Source organism: Protomyctophum parallelum (genome assembly GCF_964188405.1).
Source record: "Protomyctophum parallelum genome assembly, chromosome: 5".
NCBI classification, from domain to species: domain Eukaryota; kingdom Metazoa; phylum Chordata; class Actinopteri; order Myctophiformes; family Myctophidae; genus Protomyctophum; species Protomyctophum parallelum.
Genome location: NC_139702.1, coordinates 53,136,646 through 53,162,266, shown reverse-complemented (window position 1 = coordinate 53,162,266; position 25,621 = coordinate 53,136,646). Strand labels below are relative to the sequence as shown.

At 41.5% G+C, this 25,621-nt stretch overlaps 1 protein-coding gene across 1 annotated transcript in view; it reads right to left on the bottom strand.

Moving 5' to 3' along the window:
- smox (spermine oxidase) overlaps window positions 1-15,474 on the bottom strand; it is a 28,044-nt gene extending 12,570 nt beyond the window's left edge. The window contains exons 1-3 of the mRNA XM_083766114.1: window positions 15,349-15,474; window positions 6,717-6,951; window positions 1,588-1,814 (exon numbers count right to left, since the gene is read on the bottom strand). Of these exons, the coding sequence (XP_083622240.1) occupies window positions 1,588-1,814; window positions 6,717-6,924 (435 nt within the window). The 5' untranslated portion in view covers window positions 6,925-6,951; window positions 15,349-15,474. The remainder of the gene's footprint in view (window positions 1-1,587; window positions 1,815-6,716; window positions 6,952-15,348) is intronic.
- Window positions 15,475-25,621: the final 10,147 nt, after the last annotated feature.

Sequence of the window (25,621 nt, the reverse complement as noted above, 5' to 3'; positions counted from 1 at the left end):
TACAGCAGTTTAAAGGCATCTCACCCAATGTACTGTAGCCTGTCTACAGCTGCTTTCTGTGTCAAACAATCAGATCTTTACGTGATCACAGCCTATTGTTAGCCTACCGATGTTTCTATGTGTTTAGTTTGTCTTGTTTTATATTATAAACAAAGTTGTGTAATGTGTATATTATAAAATTAACAATATATTTTGCAATTGTCCTCAGGACGTATTATTTTACCTGCTCTGCCATAGATTATAGTTATTTTTTTACCACTTTAAATATCTATAACGTGTCTACAACCATACATCAGCCGAAATGTATTAACCCATTCTTTACGGGAACCCATTTTGGTGTTGGCATCATGTCGTGCTTTGCCTATTGAAAAATAGCAGATCTACAAGCTCATATCGCGCCACCGAGTGGCGCGATACGAGCTTGTAGGTCTGCTATTTTTGAAAAATCTAAAAAAAACGACTGACATTTTTAGAATCTGATCTCAGGTCAGAATGGGTTAATCAGACCAGTGTGTGTCCAGTGGAAACCTCGTATGAATCTGATCTCAGGTCAGAATGTATTAAATGTTCAGCTTCTAACTAAAATAATTGTAACGTTTCGGTCGTTAAGACCTTCATCAGGCATGGACGTGGCTCAATAAAATGCTGTAAGTGAACACAGTGCAGGATTCCAGTCTTTTTCTACTCTTCCAGTTCATTTTTTCTGACACACCTGCATAAGGACATTTTCTCTTCTATATTTCAAACATCACGCTATGGTAGTAATAAAGCCTTAATCTTTTTCATTGATATTTGTTTCTGCCATGCACCTGGCATTTTAAAGGATCAGGACACCTGAATGAGTTCAATCAAATAATCTTCGGATTCAAGCAGATGCTGGCGGTTACTGCATAATATGTGCTATAGGCTCTGTGCTTGAGTGTAATCTGTGAGCATACCGTATGTAAGTCAGAAACATGTGACACCTTCATGTCATTGCACAATACACTGTACACAGGCGTATAAGCAAATATAGTCAATGTATTTAATTGAGTGGGCATGTGCCAGGGTACTTGAGCCTGTGTGTGTGTGTGTGTGTGTGTGTGTGTGTGTGTGTGTGTGCGTGTGTGTGTGTGTGTGTGTGTGCGTGCGTGCGTGCGTGCGTGCGTGCGTGCGTGCGTGCGTGTGTTTCAACACAGGTGCATGGAAATGAAAATGTACACATACAGTATATCACTGTCGGGCAGAAACCTTGTATCTTCATATTTCATGTTTTTTTGTTTTTTTAACCCATTCTGAACGGGCACCCATTATGGTGTCAGCATCATGTCATGCTTTAGCTATTGAAAAATAGCAGATCTACAAGCTCATATCGCGCCACCGAGTGGCGCGATACGAGCTTGTAGGTCTGCTATTTTTGAAAAATCAAAGAACCACTGACATTTCTAGAATCTGATCTCAGGTCAGAATGGGTTGATCAGACCAGTGTGTGTGTCCAGTGGAAAACCTCGTATGAATCTGATCTCAGGTCAGAATGGGTTAAATGAATGCCCTAACAGCATGTTTTTGCACACAGTACAGTATGTATGTGTGTGTTCCAATCATCACCTCGTTGTATAGGTCACTGAACTCCTCCACCAGGTGTTTGGGGATGCGTTTCCCGGTGCTGGTCTGGTAGTGGGCCACGCCCGTCTTGGTGTACAGGCTGATGCGCCCCACGCTGCGCTCCCCATCCGTGCTGTCCTCCAGCAGCCTGTTGTCCTCCGCCAGGTGATACACTGGGTTCCCGTTGGCTCCATGGATCCAGGTGGCTCCTAGCTCCAAAGTCGCTTTTCCTACAAAGAGGGAAGATCGAGGCACAATGAAATTAGATGGTTGGATTAGAATAGGGTTATTATCCCATTCTGACTTGAGATCAGATTCATGCGAGGTTTCCACTGGACACACACTGGTCTGATTATAACCCATTCTGACCTGAGATCAGATTCTAGAAAATGTCAGTTGCTCTTCGATTTAAAAAAAATAGCAGACCTACAAGCTCGTATCGCGCCACTCGGTGGCACGATATGAGCTTGTAGGTCTGCTATTTTTCAATAGCTAAAGCATAACATGATGCTAACACCAAAATGGGTGCCCGTTCAGAATGGGTTATAGATGTTTGTTTATATATACAGTATATGATAGATAAGATTGTTGTACAGCCTCCTGATTTGCGTCTTGCCAGTGTCAATTCCTACTGAATTGTTCTTGATGAACTCTAGTGTTTTCTCAGTGTTACCTATGCCATGTTACTTTTCCAGTGAGACGGCGCAGGATCTATTTTTGTCCATGAAAATGACATCTGTAAAAAAGTAAACTTTAGTTTTTTTTTGCCACATCATTGCCATGAATGGGTCAAAGTAAACTGTGGTATAGGCTGCTATCTCCTTCAACTTCAATTCTCCTAACTTGCGATCTGACAAAGAATATACTATGGAGTAATACGTTTTAGAATTATTTCGTTTAAACGCGTTTGTCAGAGAGATAAGAGCATGGCAGCAGAAAGACTCGTGTCCTCTTGTCTTTGTTCATTTGACTATAGCCTCGGGACAGTCACACGATCAACCTGGTACTACACGTCATACTCGCGCCTGAGCAATAGAGCCAGAGGCAGCACGTGCTCCTGCTGCCAACTATTGCCCGTTGTCAACCCCTCCGCAGCACCCCCACCCACGCCAATAGCGTATAATATCCTCCAGCCATAATATTCTCTAGTTTCACTTTCAACCGAACTATAGGCTTCTTCCTGGTCCTAACGACTTCTATTTCCATTATGTGTTGAATGATCACTTTAGTACAAGAAAGAAATAAGCGCACCGCTTTGAGAGGAAATAGATGTTGGCGGTCGGGCTCTTTGACACACATTTGTCAAGCCAATGTGTAACTAAAAATCACACCTGTATCATCGTACATCATCATGACGTTAAATAGCCTATTTGCTCGACCACATATGACGTAAATTCTCCATTCATTGTCAATGGCATTTAATGTTTGTGTTATCTACACAGAATCACATAGAATCTACACTATAGCTGAATATAGGAGGGGCTAGCGCCCCTCAAAAACAACATGGAACGGATGGAATATAAACACAAGGCTTTGGGGCGAAAGTTCATATTTACCATTCTCTGTAACCACTAACCAAGACAATGTAGGCCTATGAAATAATGGAACAAAAGTACGTGTTTGATCTCTGAAATCATTATTCATTATGTGAATGTACAGTATAGCCTATCAATGTAAAATGATGATCCATAGGAAATGAGACATATGGGCTGTATTTTGCGTGTCTTAAGTACCAGGTCTTATTCCCTAACTTGAGTAAACTAAAGACCTGGAGGCGTGATCAATGCCATTTGGCTATTCTGAGTGGCCAAAGAGCATTGATCACGCCTCCAGGTCTTTAGTTTACTCAAGTTAGGGAATAAGACCTGATACTTAAGACACGCAAAATACAGCCCAATGAATGCTGACTAAAAAGTTAATCAGGTTTAACTCATGCTGGGCAAGACCTACGCTGTAGAGTGAATTGCTGGAATTTGACGGAAGTAGTACCGCTCAATGAAATGACATTGGCGCCTTACAAATCTGTTTAAATTCTCGGCGTATTGAAACAAGTGTTTGCACATCATGTGTCACACTGAAAATGGCAGATCTACAATATCACAACATGTTTCACTGCAATTAGTTTTGAGCTTGTAGATCTGCTATCTTCGGTGCAAGACACCGACTTGCAACTAAGTATAAATCAGTAGGCGTGAATCCATCCGGATAACAGCATCTGCTAAATGTCTGAATTGTAATGATATATACACTGGTGCCAATTGACTAAAGTGTAATCCTGGGTGCTACTCCCTCTACTACCCTCTGCCAACTTGGGGAGAGAGACAGCGTCCACGTTGGGAATCGAACCCAGGACCTTCTAGCTGTGAAGTGACAGCGCTACTGATTGCGCCACTGTGCCCCTATTATCATTATATATATATTTGTATTATTATTATTAATTTTTTTAATGACATTCACATTCGTTCATCTTTATAGACACATAGGAGGACATAAGGGAACATACCAGGCCTTTTGCATAAGCCTTTTTTGCTTAATTTACATTTACAATTTACATTTCTGTTGCGTCATAGCTAAGGGTTTCTTGACTGCTCATACTGTACATGCTCATTTGGCCTGGTCAATGCAATGTAGCATTTGGTATTTGTTTGATCGATAATGCTTTAGAAACATCTTAAACAGGACATGTTCTATAAGTATAACCATATAAGATTACTATATAAAAGACGCTGACCAAAAAGTGAACTGCATTAGATGCAAATACCCAAACAAGCTGCATTGAACGGTTTGTTTATGCCACAATCATTTACTTATTTAGAATTTTAACAGTTTAATATCATTCATAGTGAACCGTGTACATTTTCTTAAGTGTGTGTGCGCTAGGTAATGCTTATTACAGCTAAGTTGTTAACAGTTTGGAAGTGACAACTTACTGTATCCTTTTTAAGCATTAGGTAGCTGGGTTATGAGTATGACATTGTGGCTCTGTTCCTGCTGTATGTTTTGTGGGCAGATCATTTCTAGCAGTAATAAAGACAGGTTTACAATGTGCTTTGTGATGATGATTATATGATGATTATTAATGTATTTATTTAACTATAATCTATGAGCAATGTGATTTGAGTATAACACAACTTGTCACTGTGATGCTGTGATTTCATCTATTTTGGTTAATGTAAGTTTAAATTATTAACCATCATTCAAAAAAAAACCTGGACAGCCTTCCATTAAAATTGTATAAACCGCATTTTAAAACATGCATGCTTTTTTCATTGGTTAACTGAAATAATAACCAACATTGTAGGCAATGAAACATGTCAAATGATTGTTTCTTATAAACCTCATGGCTTTTGAATGATGTTGCAGGGGTGTCAATATCCTAGCCTGGCTTCTTGGCCAGAGCCGCCAGACTCATATTGGTCGGAAAATATTGTGTCCGGGGGAAATGGATCTGACGGATGTTCCGGCCCACACTATGCAGTATGCACTCTCTGCCTTAGGTTGTAACCAGGCTTTTCTCTTTGCAGATGAGTAAGGCTGCGAACGAGGCTAGGTTTAACTTTGAATTAATCATATGGACAACATAAAGACACTAACAACGGTAACCACTAAGCAACGGCAAATATGTAGTCCTCCCAAAGGCAAAATACACAATTCTTCTGCCATTGGCTGCGGTTACATGAGGGCTTTTTCATTCAGAATGAAAACTTCAGAATTAATTAATTCAGAAGTACGTTTTTTGCTGCGTGTTTACATGGGAAAGGTCATTCCGAATGAGTGTTTACATGGACAATACTTTTAAATCCCATTATTTCATTCCACATCAGGTTTGGGGCTGGGAAGGCTTCTGATTGGATGGGGGGCGGGGCGCATATGTTTACGTCCAGACCATTTACTTTAGTACTCTACTAAAGTAAAAATTTGAGGTATTTCTACTTTAATTGAGTATTTCCAATTTCCAATACTTTTACTTCTACTCCACTACATTTCAGGTAAAACAAAATAATAATAATAATAATAATAAAACACTTTTATGCCATATTACTTTATATTTGTTGTATCCTGTAGCCTATGAGAGGTTGCTCTCAGAGATGTGAAATTAAACATGTCTAGTTTCTTATAATTAATCGCAAAACAAGAGCATAATATAGCCATACCAATTACATGGAAACAAGCATGCGCAGAAAGACCAGAATTAACTTAAATCCGAATGAGTGTTTACATGAGTCCACAATTGTTTCAAAGTTACATCAGATCTAAGTTTAAATCAGATTGGCCATTTTCATTCCGATTTAAGTTTTTGTAGGTGTTTACATGACAACTTTTAATAGGATTTAACTTTTATTCTGAATGAAAAGGGGATTTAACTGTCCATGTAAACGTAGCCACTGACTGAATTAACAGAGATGCTGCCTGAGGCTTAGGAACATTCATTTTACTCATGCATATCTTTTCCACAAATGGTTTCAACATACTTTATACTGTTGTAGCTGTAAATGAGATAATTGTTACTTGTGAATGAATGCATGAAACTATGTCCATAGCAATGGACTGTTATTCATAACACCGGCTATTGAGAACTTGAAATATCAGTGTCATGATTGACTATTAAGAATGAAGCATTCATCCGAGTCATGTAATAAGCTAAAAGCTTCTTTGCCTTTCTTTTTTTTTACTATTTTGAAAAACATTTCTGAATAGTTCAACTAGCCGTTTTACGTCGACACGTTGTGAGCTTGTAGACTATTCAAAAATGTATTTCAAAATAGTAAAAAAAAATGAGTTTAGGGATAGGGGGTTTAGCATGGATGAAAATAGAGCCCTGAGTCTCAAAGTGGGGCCCCAAGGGTCATTGAGGGGGTTCCAACGTGTCTCATGTCTGTTATGGGGGAGAGGGGTGAAGAAACACCTTAAAAAAAAAAGGAAAATGAATTGAAGCTGTTTCTTCACCCGACAAGACATGAGACAGACATGAGACACATGTTTTATGTGCAGCAGTGTTTTATGGTTTGTCTATTAAAGAAATTCTAAACAATTTGACAAATCTTTTGAAATGTTCTCTATAATGGTGGTTCCTGGCACAAAATAATTTGCCATTGGGCATAGTGGCAATAAGAAATAGCACATCTTCTCACCTTGCTGAATGCTCTGAACTCTCCCCCCAATGCGCTCTGACGCCTCTAGGACTGTGACATCAGAGAAGCCGTGTTCCAGGAGGACCTTGGTTGCAGCCAGACCAGCCAGGCCAGCGCCAATCACCACTATTCGAGGCTGCCGACGAGTGCGTAAGCCGCTACTAAGAGGATCATCAGTACCGTCTGATGAAATTTCACAACTTTGCATGCCGTCCAAGCTCGTCTCCTAGGGGTGCTATAGGGGACAGAAAAAAAAGAAAAGACTCCTGGGTGAGGAACGGTCTAATTCGTCATATGTTATAGAGTGTAAACCTACAGGATCGAGTGACAGCTGTGATGTATGTTTTGAACGAGAGCTGACTGTCAACACCAAGGTTCCTGGCTGTTGGGACAGACATTACCAGAGCGTTGTCTATGGAAATAGACAACGCCCTGGATGCATAGGGCATCCAGGCGTGATGAAATAAGGGCATTGATGACTTTATGGAGGTTAGGTGTGGAAAGGATTGGACAGATTATATAGATGTTCTATAGATGTTGCGTAGGTGGAAAAAGCCTGTAAGGCCTGTAAAGGCTTATTCTATAGATCAGGGATTTTCAACAGGTGGTCCGTGGACCACTGGTGGTCCGTGAAGGTATTGCATGTGGTCCCTGACCATGCATTTAGTATTGTAGCAAAGTGAAGATTTTGTATTTTCTTCCACGGAACAATGCACTGCTTTTGGCGGACGTGGAAGTGCATAAATGTTATCAGTTACTGGGAAGTCTGAGGTTAAGACATTCCAGTTCTCAAGAAGGGTGCAGTCTACCAGCTTACCTGATTGAGTCATCATTATTAGGAAATGTGCCCATTTGTCTGCTCAAGTGTAACCGTGGGATAGGAATAGATCAGTGGTTCTCAAAAGATATATCTTTTGGCTCTGGACCACTCATATATATTTCAGTTAATGCCTTGGCTTGATACAATTTGTTGCACATACACAGTATCGTGCAATGAATGAAATCAAGCCCTTAACAGTCATGATTTCATTTAATTTTTGAAATACTGTATTATTTAAACATATTTTAATACATCTAACAAAGACATTTTATTCATATTTTAAAACATTTCCCATGGACCACCTGCAGGCCTATTATGCCATGGACCACTAGTAGTCCGTGGACCATCTGTTAAAGCGCAAATAACATGCATTTTAAAACTGCTTTTAATATTTAATAATCATATTGTCTATGTCCCTCAAAGTTATTTCTAATGGTTTGAGCCTCAATCACCACTCTGATATAACCAGGCCTTGTCATTTCTTTCTGGACTTTGAAAGCAGTTTTAGCTGCAGTACCACAATGTCCTGAGGTGGAGAGGGTGCTGATATGCAGATTATTTAATATTTGAGTCATTATAATACTCATGCTAGATAAAACCAGGCTTGTTTCCATTCCATGCCAGCTTGGAAAATCAACAATGGTGGACATTGTAAACAAAGTGGAAATGCAAATTTGCAACTGAAGACTGAAGACAAGGAGGAATTATACAAAGTAGGGTGACATTGATGACATCACGATGAGGCCAAAATCAGTCGAGCTATTTCTGAGAGCAATTTCCATTAAAACACCCATATGACATGAAGGCCTGATTGTTAAAAATTGGTTATTTGTGGGGATAGAAAACACACATAGGAGCCCCAAAAACACAAAAGAAATTGAAAAAGTTGAATTTTATGTTATAGGTCCTTTAAGAAACAGTGGTATGGATATATTGCATAGCATTAGCAAGTGTTATGAAAGGGCTAAGCTTAGCCCATATACCCTCCCAACACAACAGTGGTCCTTAGCTTGATTCTTAGTCAGGGTGGTGGTCCCTGGTTCAGTTTCAGTTGAAAACCCCTGCTATAGATGTTGCATAGGTGGAAAATGCCCTGATGTCATGTTAGTATAAACATGTTATTATAAACTCCTTCACTCAGTGAATCGCCCTATGGGGAGTGCCATCTCTGGCACGAACACACAGAATTAAACCATATACTTCACGAACAATTCATTGGTCGGGACTTCTGCCCGCCCATGGCATGATGATCACCCCTCCCCCGGGGTGATAAGCGTTCCCATCATGCCATACGGGTCATTCCGATTGTCTTCTGCTTGCTGAACGCACGTTAAGCGTACCTGTTTGTTATTACCTGTTGAAACCGTATCTCACCAAGACGGTCAACCTGGCGGCCATTTCGGCGTACCACGTGGGTGTAGACGGCAAGACGGTAGGTGAAAACCTGCTAGTCCGTCGTTTCATGGTGGGCGTTAGGCGAGCCTGTCCAGTTTCCAGGTCTCTGAGTGAAGGAGTTTATAATAACTATAGGTTACTTCAGTAACCCCAGTTATTAAAACGACTGAGCGAGGTGAATCGCCCGAAAGACTACCCTTCTGACTTAATTAAGCAGAAGCCAATCTGGTTAACATGGAATGACCCGTATGGCATGATGGGAACGCTTACCACCCCGGGGGATGGGTGATCATCATGCCATGGGCGGGCAGAAGTCCCGACCAATGAATTGTTCGTGAAGTATATGGTTTAATTCTGTGTGTTCGTGCTCGCACTCCCCATAGGCCGATTCACCTCGCTCAGTCGTTTTAATAACTGCGGTTACTGAAGTAACCTATAGACATCACCGATCACGCTATGTTTAACCACGTTTAACTGGTCAACACACACATGTAGACGCTTACGCTTAAGAAAACACTAGACACATGGAAGCCCACATGGTATAGAGAGAAAATACACTGGAGTCAAACTGCTTGAAAATAATCTATTCCAAACATCAACTCACAGCTGTGGCTGAGTGTTCTGGTCATTCACATGGTAGTTCTGAAGGAACTCAAGGCGGAGACCCAATTGGGGACTGTCTGCTTTACAAATCTCCACCAGCTGAATTTTTGCGTTCAACCTCGTCTTTGTGGCTGTGTGTATATGTGTTTGTGACGCTGTTAGTGTATGTAACTAATTTTGCATAATGATCAGCGTCATATTTCTTATAAAGGCTGCCAGCAGGCCAATTCATCAATATTTTCAGAATTGGTCGACAACAACTATATATTTTTTGTGAATTAACAATCAAAGACCAATTGTCCCTCCGGGCAATGCAATACAAGGCTCATCTCAGAAACCTGTCCGTTCAGGCTTATGGAATCTTAGATCTTCACACGTTAAGTAGCAAAAACTTTCTGTTTTTCAAATTTGTGGCGTATTTTGCGTCACAGCAATGGCGCTTTTTCCGAAGGAAAGGACGGTGCAATAACAGCATGATATAAAAATAGAAACTGTAAGTTAAATATCCATCCATCTATCTTCAACCGCTTATCTGTAGGCAGGTCGCGGGGCAACAGCTCCACCAGAGTGTTCCAGACGTCCCTCTCCAGAGCAACATTAGTGACTTAAATTCCTCCTGGGGGATCCCGAGACGTTCCAAGGCCAGTGAGTCAATGTGTTTCCTCCAACTGCGCCTTGGCCTGCCCCTGGGTCTCCTCCCAGTGGGACGTGCATCGAGGACCTCCCTAGGGAGAGGCCCGAGAGGCATCCTAACCAGATGCCCGAACCACCTAAACTGGCCCTTTCCGGGGGAAGAAGCAGCGACTCTACTCCGAGTCTACTCATGTGACTGAACTTCTCACCCTATCTCAAAGGGAGATGCCTGTAGTCAGTGTAGTGTGTTGGATTACGTATGGAATGGATGCATAGAGAGGAAGCAATTGCACGACTGGTGTGCTAGAAGAAGAGACACGGATAAATGACGTGCGCCTTTGGTAATTAGTGTTTTGAGTGTCTAGATTAATTACCTTACCTACATTGTTGAGTGTATGGTGATGGTGTACACAAGGTAGATCGCGATCTACCAGTAGATCATATGACATGCCCCTAAATAATATTTAATTTAAATATAAAAAACAATTTTCGGCATCTGCCACTTGAATTAAAGGTGTCTTGACTGATTGACATCAAAAAGTGCACTGCCTGTCAGCTCAAATCCACAATCCAATATTTTGAGTGTTGCTGTGCACACACGCCGGTAGCATTATGAAATACAAAAAACCCATACCTATTTCATTTCTCCCCCTCTATTTCCCATTCCAAGTGCATTTGTCTTATATGTAATGTCACTTATCTCAGCACCACTATTCTAAAGCCTACATATTTTAAACTATTTTACATAGCAATGGTGGGTAGATCTTGTTGAGCCGGTCATTTTGAAAGTAGCTCTCGAGTCAAAAAGGTGTAGCCACCCCTGCTGTACAACAATCATGGAGATGTGTATGCCATGTAATGTGTAAACCAAAACAACTACCCAGTAAATATCTCTCTTCTGAGAAGTAGGCCTACACAGTGATGCCAGATACATTCAGATGTATTCAGCGATTGACTCAAAACAAAAACTAATCTGTCTGTCTGTACGTCTGTAATCTCACATTACAGACGTACAGACAGACAGACAGACAGACGTACAGACAGACAGACAGACAGACAGACAGACAGACAGACAGACAGACAGACAGACAGACAGACAGACAGACAGACAGACAGACAGACAGACAGACAGACAGACAGAGACGTGGTGCACTTATAGATATATAGATGACTGAAATCAGTCGTGGCAATTGAGAACTTCAGTCCATGAGATTAGGGTAGAAATGCCTCTTTATGGAACAGCAATCACAGCTTCACAGATTGCTCCCTTTCGGCATTGTCACTTCTGACCTCTCAGCTGCTTGCATCACATCACATGACCATAGAGTGGTGACCAGAAGGGAAAAGGACCAAACCCCTGTGTTCCATACGGCATCATTTTTGAGTGGTGCAGTACCACTCCTATAGACAGCTAAGTGTTTGGCTGTCTGTCCCTGTGTCCGACTCCGAGCGCGAAAATAGCGTTATAGCGTTTGTTCACCACCAAGTGTCACTGTTGCACAGACTAACACACAGACAGACACACACAGGCCAGGGAGGAGAGCTTGTACAGTACAGTACAGTACAGTACAGTACAGTACAGTACAGTACAGTACAGTACAGTACAGTACAGTACAGTACAGTACCAGTACAGTACAGTACAGTACAGTACAGTACAGTACAGTACAGTACAGTACAGTACAGTACAGTACAGTACAGTACAGTACAGTACAGTAATAAGATAATAATAATATAGTAATGTATGTGACCTATACGTACATACATCTAAAATTATGTACGACACAGATTCATCTTAGCAATGCAACAGATCACAATTCCAAAGCAATACAGACTGCAGGAATCAATCAACAACAATACAAACGTATAGAAATATACACACACCGAAACTGCAGAAACATACAGAGAATGTGTCTGATCACCTCAGACAGACACAGAGACAGCCTGTGCATCTCTCTCTCTCTGGCTGTGGCTGCTATTATCTCCTTCTGGTTAATACACTCACCACATGTCACCACACTGGAAAATCCTAAGCGTTGATATAACGCCGAGAGCCCATTTTTGACACTCTCAGGGTTAAATCAACAGTCAGGATTGTTGCAGTGCACTCACCCACCACAGATTATTGTTGGTGGGCTGGCCTTCTATAGCGTGTGTTTGTGTGCACACGTGCCTGTGTGAGGGAGGGCGTTGGAGGTGGGGGGTGACCAAGGCTGACCTAGAAACGGCTGCCCTACAGTACATCCTCCGAGCGTTCAAGACAGATCTGAGCAGGAGTGAAATGGACTGATTGTTATTCAGGCCTGCGTATAGTACAATCCTCCGTGTAATTGGTCCATTTGTAACTGTGCCGTTTGTCCACTACTGTACATTTGTACACTGTTAAACACTAAGGATTTTACTATGTATTAGCTTCCAACATAATGGCCTGCTACAGTATTCTTTCTATCCATATTTTGGGCATTTATTTTTCTTCTAATAAATAAATAAAATATCTAAAATATCTGATATACAAGCTGTGACAAACACATTATAAGCTTGTTGTGGATTTTTTTTTTTTTGCTATTAATGTAATATTAGCTATACATTAGTGCTTACGTGCAGGTTAGCCGTTTCGAGATGTTGCTGTCCCGGTTACAAATCTCTTAGTTCTATATATTTACTGCTATACACTTGGGCCACTTCAATTATTATCACCTTTGTTTCCTCAAAAACATCCTCTTTCCACTCAGGCCCCCCGGCGCAATCTCTCTCCGCACGAGCTTTTTAAGTTTTTAGCATAAATAATCTCTGTCCATACTATACAGTATGACATGTGACAGCCATCTGACAACGTCCATGAAACAGAACTTGTAGTCTAGTCACACAATGCTTGTACAATCAATAGTCTGTGAAGATAAATAGATAGCTACGACCAAGTCTCACGTAAACAAGACAATCAGATATTTCTGCTGCTGCCAATGTGTGTCTATATAACTGCTTTGAAAACTAATTCTGATTAGATTTTTACTCTCTCCAAATTATGTCCTCTCAGTTTAACCTCTATATTGAATCAGTACCGATCGGTATAGGCGGAGATCTGCAATCGTCTGGCTACATGAGATTAGGGCAGGGGTGTCATGTCAAACTCATTTAATCTCACTAACAGTGATTTGATTTGTGTTTCTCTCTCTCTCTCTCTCACACACACGCACACGCACACAGACACGCATGCATGCAACACACTCAAGCGTGCGCTCACGCGCACACACACACACTCACACACACACACACACACACACACACACACACACACACACACACACACACACACGCACACCCTTTTCCCCATACTCATTGTTTTTCTTCCCTCAACCAATCTATTTTCCTCTCTAGGAGAATGGGTGGTCCCTGAGGCTCAGGAGGTATATGTGGATGGAGAGGCCGAGGTCTCGCCCTGCAGATCCACCCACACTGGGCATTTCCATCTGCTTTAAATCCAGACAAACTGTTCCTCACATTGCTCCCTATACACAGCTGCATGCCATCATTTCCCCCCCAACTGCTGTATCAGTCTCTGCCAGGGTGTGCTTGTATGCCACCTTAACAACACGTCATATATATAACGCAATAAACATAATTGTAATAATAATAATAATAATACCCTGCCTGGAAGTATGCTCTATAGTCTATAGTCTGATGTATGTGCCAAGATCCAGACATTCCACACCTCTTCAACTCCGGAGTTCCCAAGCAGGGATGTTGGAAATAGAGATACCCCCTCCCCCATCTGTCTCCGTCCACATACAGTACCCCCCCCCCCCCCCCACATCACCACACACACACACACACACACACACACACACACGCACACACACACACACACACACACACACACACACACACACACACGCACACGCACACACAGCTGTTGTTGGGGAAAGAACAACAACTTTGACTCAAAGTTGAAGATGACACACATGTGACACTTGCGCACGCACACAGACACACGCACACACTAACACACACGCACACACAATCAGGCACTCGCACACGTGCATGCACACACACACGCGCACATGCGCACACACGTCACAGTCACAGTCACACACACACGTCACACACACGCACACACACACACTTAGGCTACAGTATAGTTAATTTCAACCCAAAGAGAAATGACAGGTGGTGATTCCGGGTACAGATCATACGCGCTGGAAATTGGAAACATTTGGTTGGAGTTCTTGACAGCTCGGGGGCGGGTTAGCGGACCCCCCCCCCCCCCCCCCCTCCACACACACACACACACACACACACACAAGACACACACACACACACGCACACACACCAACTCCCCCCTTCACTCTCACATGAACTCAACCTCAAACAAACAGTAAAGCGAATAGGAAAAGTTTGAGGATGACTCGGGGAAATAAAATCACTACAGCGCGTTCCTTCGCGGTTTAGTCTCTTGGGCGATGTATATGTTCGGCTAGTAGGACAGATACATCAATGACGTGTCAATTAAGTCGGCGAAAATGTGCAGTAAAACCATAAAAGACGACTGCACTGGAGCATAATAAACGTTTAGAATGAGGATATAGTGATGATGACATTGTTCTCGTCTTATCTGTTATTTTGCTGACAGGATCGAGTACAGTAGGCTGTAGGCTATATGTACAGTACGTATTCTATCACTCACAGTCATCGCTGCCTGCCACGTAATTAAGTAGCTATGCCAGAGTGGCAGCATCGCTGCACGTTGAAACTTAAAGACACAAGTTAGTTGATTTGAGTTACTATGATAATAACGCAAAAATAAATAAAATAAAAATAGAAAACCGCATGACCAAATAAAAACATTTTCTTTTTCATATAAAAAATATTATCTGCAACACAATCTAAATCCCCGCAAATATTTACGTTTCATCATAATTGACGTCAGCTGGCTACTGTTTAGATTGATGCAGCCTATCGTTTTATTATTTTAAAGGCTATAATATATGGATCTGATCTGATGGATCTGATCTGTATACGTGCCACTATAGTCAGCGATTTACTCATACATTTACAATGTGGAATATAAACACCACATTTCCCATAGACATTGTTTAATGACGGGTATCAATAACACGTCAGCTGTTCTGTCATGAATCAAATCAAGCCTCAAAAGCGGCCGGTCGGTCATCATCATCATGCATTTACCTCACTCCGTGGGTCTTCAGTTTTAAAAGCCTCTAAACGCTCCGCTTTGCTTTGTGTGTTGTCCTGCAACCCGCCCGGCTCCGCTTTGTATTTATGTGTCTTGAAACCAGAAGCAGCCAGTTTCTCCGTGGCCGTTGCCTTCCGATTAATAAATATGAGGGACGATGACGTCGATTATCCGCGGAAGACCGGCCCCTATCGCCGGGAGCGCCTGCCCTGTGCCATGTTGAGCGACTCATCATCATTTCATGAACATATGAGAGATCTTTTTTATAGTAAATATATATATATATATATATATATATATATATATATATATATATATATATATATATATATATTGTATCAGTTTACCACCAATTTTTCCTAAATATAATCCCACTAGAACGAACAAAAATCAAAATAGACATCCCAATTAAAACCTGGCTTAAAATACTGGACTCTGTGATAGAACCAATTTACCTCTATGGTTGCCGAGATCTGGGGACAATTAGCAAACCATGACCTTGAAAAATGGGATAAACACCAAACCGAGACCCTACACACAGAATTCTGCAAATCCATTCTCCGTACCCAGCGAAAAACACCAAATAATGCATGCAGGGCAGAATTAGGACGATACCCACTCATAATCAAAATAAAAAAGAGAGCACTTAAGTTCTACACCCACCTAAAAGAAAGTGACCTAGATGCACTCCATAACAAGGCACTCACACACAGTGAAACTCTAGAGAGATGCCCCCTCAGCCAGCTGGCCCTGGAACTCCGGGCACAAACACAAACAGAGCCACGAGATAGAAAACCCATTGGACTAAACCAAATTATAAAACAGCAAAAGGAAAACTATCTGACACATTGGAAAGAAGCAACACAAAAGCAGAGTAAACTAGATGCTATCTGGCCCTAAACAGAGAATACACAGTGGCAGAATACCTGAGCACCGTGACCGACCCAAAACAAAGCAAAATCTTAACTAGGTACAGACTCAGTGAGCACAGTCTCGCGATCGAGAAAGGCCATCATAGGCAGACAAAATGAAGTGGAAACCGAGCTACACTTCCTAACCATCTGTCCATTGTACCAAGACATCAGAGACACATACTTCCCACAGATTACAACCACACAAGGAGATTTTGAAAACATCACCTTGACCAATGACAAAAAACTCCCATATCTGCTGGGCGAAGTACAACAATGTGCATACACAGCAGCAAGATTTGTGAGTTGCTGTGATAGGAGAAGGATATCAAATGGAACACAACCACCCTAAAGACTAATCATTGTGTATATTCCTGCACTATACTTGCATCGAGTGATCTTGGTACATAGAAATTGATCTATTGAAGATTCTGACCTTCAAATGTACATCATGTTTTGATTGTATTGCTGTATTGATTTATTGTTCTTTCTGCTTTGGCAATGTAAACGTATGTTTTCTCATGCCAATTTGAATTGAATTGTGTGTGTGTGTGTGTGTGTGTGTGTGTGTGTGTGTGTGTGTGTGTGTGTGTGTGTGTGTGTGTGTGTGTGTGTGTGTGTGTGTGTGTGTGTGTGTGTGTGTGTGTGTGTCTGTGTGTGTGTGTCTGTGTGCCTATGTACATGTGGGGTTTCAAGGTGCAGAGTAGGAAGCCCCACAAGATGGAGGCCTGTTTTATGCTTCTTTGAGGGGGAGGGGGGGGGGGGGTGGGTTGACACTTCAACATCTGAAAGGTTACCTCTTTTCATTTGGTCCCAGGCCTTTCGATCATGAGGTCAAGAGACAATTCAGTCACATTATATGGTTTCACTTCTCAGATGTCATCAACTTTTTGTCTGTTCCGCATTGCAAAGTCAATGGCACAGTATAACACTGTATGAGAGGTGAAAAGAAGGTGGCTCAGACAGCAACCACAGTCACAGAAGTTTATCTCACAGGTGACGTATATTTTAACCAGGATAGTGTGTTATCTCCACCGCCTAAAGACTTGAGAATCTCAGGCAAAAACTGAGAAGTTCTGAGACTCAGGCAGACAGATTAAGAGAGGCGCAGGCAGGCAGGCAGGCAGAGAGATGTTCTCGGAGGTCGGTTTTATTTGCAGAGTAGCCTACAGAATACAGCAGAGGACAAGCATGACCGTGGATGGCTGACCACCATGGTGGCCAGCCCAACTGAACACCATCCTTACATTGAGTCAGCTATGTAGCCAGGCAAAGTTGAGCCTCAAGGGCCACTGTAGACTGGCTGCCCTGTCACTTAAAGGTCCTGCAGACTAACAAACAGGTTGCTTGGTGTTGGCTGTGGGTCCTGAGACCTGGGTCTCCTGTTTTAATTGTTTTATCTTTTCCCTACCTTTGGTGAGTAACACGGTGAATTGATGTTATTTAGATCATTGTACTAAATAAGTATTTTCATTATTTATTTTGTTACTACTACCAGGGTGAATTCATGTGCCTGGGAGTGATGAGCTCATGTGCCAGAGGGGAGAAAGATGTGAATGAACACAAACACTCAAATAGCCAACATAAATCAAATTGTTCTTGCAATGACTTCTTTGTTTATAGTGTACTAAATGTCTGTCGTTTTCACTTCCTTAGATGTCATAACTGCTGTTTTGTTTAGACTGATTTTAGCATTTGATTTTCTTATTTGAGCCATTTCTTCTGTATAATGTTTTTGTTGTTTGGTTTGTTTTAGAAATGAATTCCATTGCATCTACATTAATATATATTAATAATGAATGAATGTGCTATTGCAACATTGTTCTGAGCTAACTTAAAGCGCAAATAACATGCATTTTAAAACTGCTTTTAATATTTAATATCATATTGTCTATGTCCCTCAAAGTTATTTCTAATGGTTTGAGCCTCAATCACCACTCTGATATAACCAGGCCTTGTAATTTCTTTCTGGACTTTGAAAGCAGTTTTAGCTGCAGTACCACAATGTCCTGAGGTGGTGGGGGTGCTGATATGCAGATTATTTAATATTTGAGTCATTATAATACTGATGCTAGATAAAACCAGGCTTGTTTCCATGCCATGCCAGCTTGGAAAATCAACAATGGTGGACATTGTAAACAAAGTGGAAATGCAAATTTGGAACTGAAGACTGAAGAAGAGGAGGAATTATACAAAGTAGGGTGACATTGGTGACATCACGATGAGGCCAAAATCAGTCGAGCTGTTCCTGAGAGCAATTTCCATTAAAACACCCATATGACATGAAGGCATGATTGTTCAAAATTGGTTATTTGTGGGGATAGAAAACACACATGGGAGCCCCAAAAACACAAAATAAATTGAAAAAGTTGAATTTTATGTTATAGGTCCTTTAAATAAATCAATGATAATGATGATGATAAATTATGATAAATGGTGAATGATAAATGATGATAAATGATAAATGATGAATGATAAAAGATAAATGATAAATGAAAATGATGATAAATGATAAATGATGATAAATGATGATAAATGATAAATGATAAATGATGATAAATGGTAAATGATAAATGGTAAATGATGATAAATGCTAAATAATGATAAATGATAAATGATCATAAAAGATATGATGATAAATGATGAATGATAAATGATGATAAATGATGAATGATAAATGATAAATGATAAATGATAAATGAAAATGATGATAAATGATGAATGATAAATGATGATAAATGGTGATGAATGATAAATGATAAATGATGATGAATGATAAATGATGATGAATGATAAATGATAAATGATGAATGATGATAAATGATAAATGATGATAAATGATGATGAATGATGATAAATGATGATAAATAATGATAAATGATAAATGATGATAAATTATATATTATGATAAATGATAAATGATGATGAATGATGATAAATGATGATAAATGATAAATGATGATAAATGATAAATGATAAATGATAAATGATAAATGATGATAAATGATAAATGATGATAAATGATAAATGATGATAAATGATAAATGATAAATGATGATAAATGATAAATGATAAATGATAAATGATGAATGATAAATGATAAATGATGATAAATGATAAATGATGATCAATAATGATAAATGATAAACATCTTCTAATGCTGCAATGTGCTATTGCAACATTGTTCTGAGCTAACTTAAATAAACTTCCACATGCTTGGGGGAAAACTCATGTCTCAATCTCATTAGCGAACTTGTGCATAATGGGGAACCCAATTTAGAGTTATTGTATATTTCCTTGATACCATTTTTAATCATTAAGAGTAAATTCCTTGCCCACCAGGTTACATATAGGTGCGTCCCAGTTGGCTATATAAGCATGCGACAGCCTACGCGCGGCCTCTTTGAACTTCTCGCTATACCTGACGTGAGTATCGTCAGTAAGTTTAGCTCCTAGAATCTGTACATCAGTTCTGTATTTGCAGGGTCTCGTGGCAGGCGTGGTCACCCGGCCCAGAAGAGGTCAGCGGTGTCACACCGTTGCCAGAGGCTCGATGGCACCGCCCGGTCGACCCTCTAAGCCATGTGGCGCACGGGATCCGGGATGCCTGCATGGGCTACCTGAATCCTCAGCCGCAGACCTGGCAACGTGACCAGGCAGGCGGCAGGCGGATGGAAACACAACAATGTCCCATGGTTACAGATTGCAGTTCCGCCGTCGACCCCCACCACCTTCACGGCGCGGGTCAGGGTGACTTCAGTCACAGAGCCTGTGAAGGCCCAGTGTTTGTCTCGAGAGGTGGCCAAGCTCTTGGACAAAAAAAGCATAACAACGGTTCACCTACATTCACAGAACGATGGGTTCTACTCCACCTACTTTCTGAGCCCAAAGAAAGATGGGTCTCTCAGGCCTATACTAGACCTAAGAGGGTTAAACGTGTACCTCATGGTCCTACAGTTTCAGATGCTTCGCATATAGTCTACATCCTACAGGCTATAACACAGGGGGAGTGGTTCATCACAACAGACCTCACATTGGCGACGAGAATCAAGAATGCAGTATGTTTGAACGTTTAAGTTGCCAGCTTTGAAGTTGGAAGGAAGGAATATGAAAATGAGTGCGTGATTTCACAAGCTGCTTTGACAAAACAAAACAAAACAAGGACACACACGAGTGATATACAAAGAACGTGCATGCGTGCGTGCATGCGCGCGCGCTGCATGTCTAATGCCCGCAACATGAATGAATCAACCTACTGTATGATGATGAAATACATTCGTTTTATTTTCTCCATCATAATTATGTTACAGAAGTATGGTGCTGACTCTGGTGCTGACTCAATGGTGCTGACTCTATGGTAATGGCTATGGTGCTGACTGGTGCTGACTCTATGGTAATGGCTATGGACTCATATTATTTCTTTTAATGAGAATGTTCAGTAGTTGAATAAGATTTTCTAACTCCATATTTGCTTAGTTTAATGTCTGGAAAATGTATTGTCTCACATGAGTTTAAATGGATAACTAAAGTCCCTCTTCATCGCCCGTCCAAAACATGAACATATCATCAATAACCCATTCTGAACGGGCACCCATTTTGGTGTCAGCATCATGTTATGCTTTAGCTATTGAAAAATAGCAGATCTACAAGCTCATAGCGCGCCACTCGGTGGCGCGCTATGAGCTTGTAGATCTGCTATTTTTGAAAAATCAAAGAACGACTGACATTTTTAGAATCTGATCTCGGGTCAGAATGGGTTAATCAGACCAGTGTGTGTCCAGCGGAAACCTCGTATGAATCTGATCTCGGGTCAGAATGGGATAAAGATCAAGTGGTGTGGTTTTCATGCCTTTAGCACTTGATCTGAGTATGAGCCAATAATCACTCAACTTCCCCAGCCCAACAGGGGTCCTGCCTTCACCTCCCTTCCTGCCTAAGTGTTCTTTCTGTCTTTGTGACAGAATAAAGTTGGTGTGTGGCCAAGATATAATCAACATGTTGGTGGTGTAGTCCACTGCATGGTTCCCAAACAGTGGGCCGACAAAAAATCCCATTTTCTGTTTCTACATAAACAAAAATGTTGTTGTGAAGCTGCTCTGCATTTGTTTACACATTTGTATTTGTTTTTTTCTGCTGCATGGCTTAGCACGTTTGCAGATGGGAACCTTGTCAGCTGGGACATCTGGGAATCTGGGGGTTGAATTTGTCCCATGCTAAATGCAATGACAGTTCAAGTGTCATGTTGAGATGTGCAGGTGGCTGAGGGGGGAAGTTCTATAGAATACAGTAACATTAATATGATTATGGTTCTGACATGAGATGAACCCTAGCTCCAGGCTCATTAGACCTTAGTTAAAGAAGCAAGGGGACACAGCATGGAGCCGTGTTTGTCGCTTCAAGGCACATCAACATAATCAACCTCTCTTTTATTATCACTGTTATGCAATACTTTCCATCACATCTCTGTCCTTCCTTCAAGTTTGCCCTCTTGGACCAAACCATCCGGCTTGCTTCCTTAATCATGTTACTGAGTGGCACCGAAGCTGAGGTTGGCCATGTTACGTGATTGGCACGTGAATGGGCATGTGTTTGCTGCATAATTAGGGGAACAGAGGAATGCTGGCGTGGGACTGCTTGAGCAAGAGGACTCATGAGAAAGGCCTCTCTGTGTGTTGGGTCCAGTGCTGTATACAGAGACCTCACATTGTGAGCCTGGTGGCCAGCATTGGCTCTACTGCTGAATTGTCCAACGTCTCGTCTCCCACGCCACCTCCCCCTCTCACATGGACCATAAGAGATGGGGCGAGAGAGGGGTGGGGTGTGCTTAGTTTTTCATTGACCGGGGGCAGAGGAGCGGTGATGAGATATTTGACAGTGAGTGCACAGGAACTCTGTGAGGAACGGAGAGCTGGTGCATGCAGTCAGCTGGCTGCTACTGCTGCCTTTTGTAATGGCGCCAATGGCGTGTTTCCCCGGCAACAACCTAACGTGCGTGAATCTTGCAAAGCAATTCACTTTGAATGTCTGAAGGCAGCGAGGAGAGGCACAAAGGACTGAACAATCCAGTGCAGTCATAAAGGGTGTTTGATTGCTGCTGTGCAACTTGACTTGGTTGTGAGAACACAGGGTAGTCCGTAAGACGATAGAGACAGAGGTGGGTCGGTGGGGGCGCTTTTGGGACAAGTTAAATCATACATCTCCTCTTCGTTAAGTGTAAGCAAGAGCACCAAGTTCAACTGAGGACTGGTGGAGGCTTCTATATTACGTGACAACACTGGGTGTATCCCAGCACAGTCTGTAATAAGTTATTGTTTAGGAAAAAATTAATTGCCATGCAGCTCATGTGAGGTTGTTGTATACAATTAAACTGATAACAAGTACTACTGATCGAATTTAAGGTGATCCAAGTGAATATCGACTAAATTCAGTCAAATAGCTCTGCAAAATGAGTTTTGTTGTAACAAAATATAAAGTTTCCACAAAATATACTTTGAAACAAAGATTATTCTGCTCTCGTCTTCCTAAGGCTTTCTCAGCAACAGTCAACAATCAGTCAAACCTTTCATTGTGTAATAATTACTAATTACTGCAGTGTTTAAAAAATATTAAAAGAAGAAACAATTTCTACCATTGTCTCTATTAAAAAAACAAAGCTGTTATCTACAATAGGCTACGGTATCTACAAATTCCAGGACTCAGGTGTGCGTGTGCACTGTGCACTATACTGTGCAGTGTGTGCACTGTGCACTATACTGTGCAGTGTGTGCACTGTGCACTATACTGCAAAGTGTGTGCACTGCGTGCGTGGGTGCGTGTGCACTGTGCACTATGTGCAAATGCTTACAATTAATTTATCAGACGCTCTTATCCAGAGAGACTTACAAAGTGCAAGATCACTTGATCACATCAAATGGTCACATGAATAGATAAGATAAGACGTAATAATGTCCTGTAGCGAACAACACATACATAGTGCTACAAAGTAAACTAGAAAAAGTGCCCTTCTGGGCACAGGTCTCCACCAGGATAGGAATGTAGGACATTGCAGCTTGCCTTCATCTGGTGGTTGGATAAAAGGGCAACAAAAGTAAATTATCCACAGATCCGTGCAGTTAGAGGTAAAAACACTTTTCGGCCAGTTATAGCGCCACCTTGAGGCTGAGTTGAAATTGTTCATGTGGCATTTCGTCCTCGGCCTAGTGGGAATGTGCGTGCACAATTTCACGGAAATCACGCGATGTGTTCATGATTTGCAGCATTTTGTTTGAAACTGAGCACTCCTGTGAACTTTGGAAGCCAATCTTAACCAATCAGGATGGAGTATGAGAAATCTGAAAGACCGGTTTCGTTGAATGGCTCTAGAGAGACTGTGTACCAATTTGCGCGATGTTTGGACAAAATCTGTAGGTGTACTGTGCAAAAACTTGTTTTGCACAAAGCGGCCTCCTGGTGGCGCTATAACAGGCCGTTCTGGAAAGTTTGGGGCAGAGGTTCATCGTTGGCATCCAGGGAGTTTGTGTGCAAAATTTGGCATCGACCGGGTTAACGGTGGCCGAGATTAGCTGCTCACGGACACACACACGGACGGACACACGGACGGACGGACGGAGTGCAAAACATACTCTCCCCCCATGCCTTCGGCCTGGTGGAGACAATACAGTACAAGGTATCGAACCTAAATATTATCAGTCTAAACATCATGCTACTGTATGTAAGTAACATTAGTAGCATTTTGTAGACAATAAAATGCATAATGTTGTAAACAACTAACCAACATGCATCTGCAAAAAGTTGTAGTGTAACACAGTATTATATACCTTTATTGAAAGGATAATCCCCTTGAGATGCCTCATCTCATTTTAGAGGGGTAATGCAGTCATGTTACAGTAGGTCGGGCCTACTGGATGGGAGATCCAGTAGGCCCTAAGGATGGGGAGATTAGTAGCCTACTGAGTAGGCTACTAATCTCATCCTTCACTGAAGTTGAAGGTTCATCAACTCCAACAGAGCACAGCTATGTTATGCTGCCTTTCTCTCACAGATGAACCATCTCCCATTCTGACCGGGCACCCATTTTGGTGTCAGCATCATGTCATGCTTTAGCTATTTAAAAATAGCAGATCTACAAGCTCATATCGCGCCACCGAGTGGCGCGATACGAGCTTGTAGGTCTGCTATTTTTGAAAAAAAACGAAGAACGACTGACATTTTTAGAATCTGATCTCGGGTCAGAATGGGTTCATCAGACCAGTGTGTGTCCGTCGGAAACCTCGTATGAATCTGATCTCAGGTCAGAATGGGTTAAACACTTATAGTAAGCCCTACACTTAGTTGACTGGGGTCCACCAGGACTCTATATTAGGTCCCTTTTTTCCACAACATCAAATGTCTTTGCCGAAATAGCAGATCGACAAGTTCACAATGCGTTGCATATTAGTGATACATTGGGAGTTTATTTTGGGGTGATTGTTGGGCCCGGAATAGGGACGCTATAGGGTTCATGTCGGTCGGTCGGTCAGTCAATTTACAATTTAGGCATTTAGCAGACGCTCTTTATCCAGAGCCACAGAGCGACTTACATTAAGCAAGAACAAAAAGCATGGCAATACATACATAAAAAGTAGTTATCATGAAACATGCGTAAGCTAAGAACGTAACCGTGGAATATCTATAATGAAACTATACTATACTATACTATACTATACTATACTATACTATACTATACTATACTATACTATACTATACTATACTATACTATACTATACTATACTATACTATACTATACCTGTCTGTCTGTCGTGTCTTTTGCTCTGTCCTCTTTTGGTTTGTCCTCTATTCTGTCTCTACCGTATCTGCGAGCCTGTCTGCATGTGGGCCTGTTTTGGCATCATTGTGTCTTCAGGTCCTGTCTCTCTCTCTCTCTCTCTCTCTCTCTCTCTCTCTCTCTCTCTCTCTCTCTCTCTCTCTCTCTCTCTCTCTCTCTCTCTCTCTCTCTCTCTCTCTCTCTCTCTCTCTCAGTCTGGGTTGTGTCACTCAGTCTTCATATCCTTCTTCCACTTCTCCCATTTGATGCTGTATCAGCGACAGAGCAGCTGCTTCAGCTTTCAGCTCTTCCTTTTTCTTTTTCAATAGACAACAAAACTATTTGCCAACAGGACCATATGGCGATGGTGTGGGGCAACTGCAGCCAGACAAAGATAAATAATATATAAATAGGCCTATCACGTTGTCCAGGAGCACTGTCTGAACTTCTTATTTGAAGACCTGTTGAGAATGGTTGAGTCAGCAATCTTAAGACAGACATGTTTTATTGTGACTGGTCAGCTGATAAAAAGTGTCAAGGTTGAGCTATTCT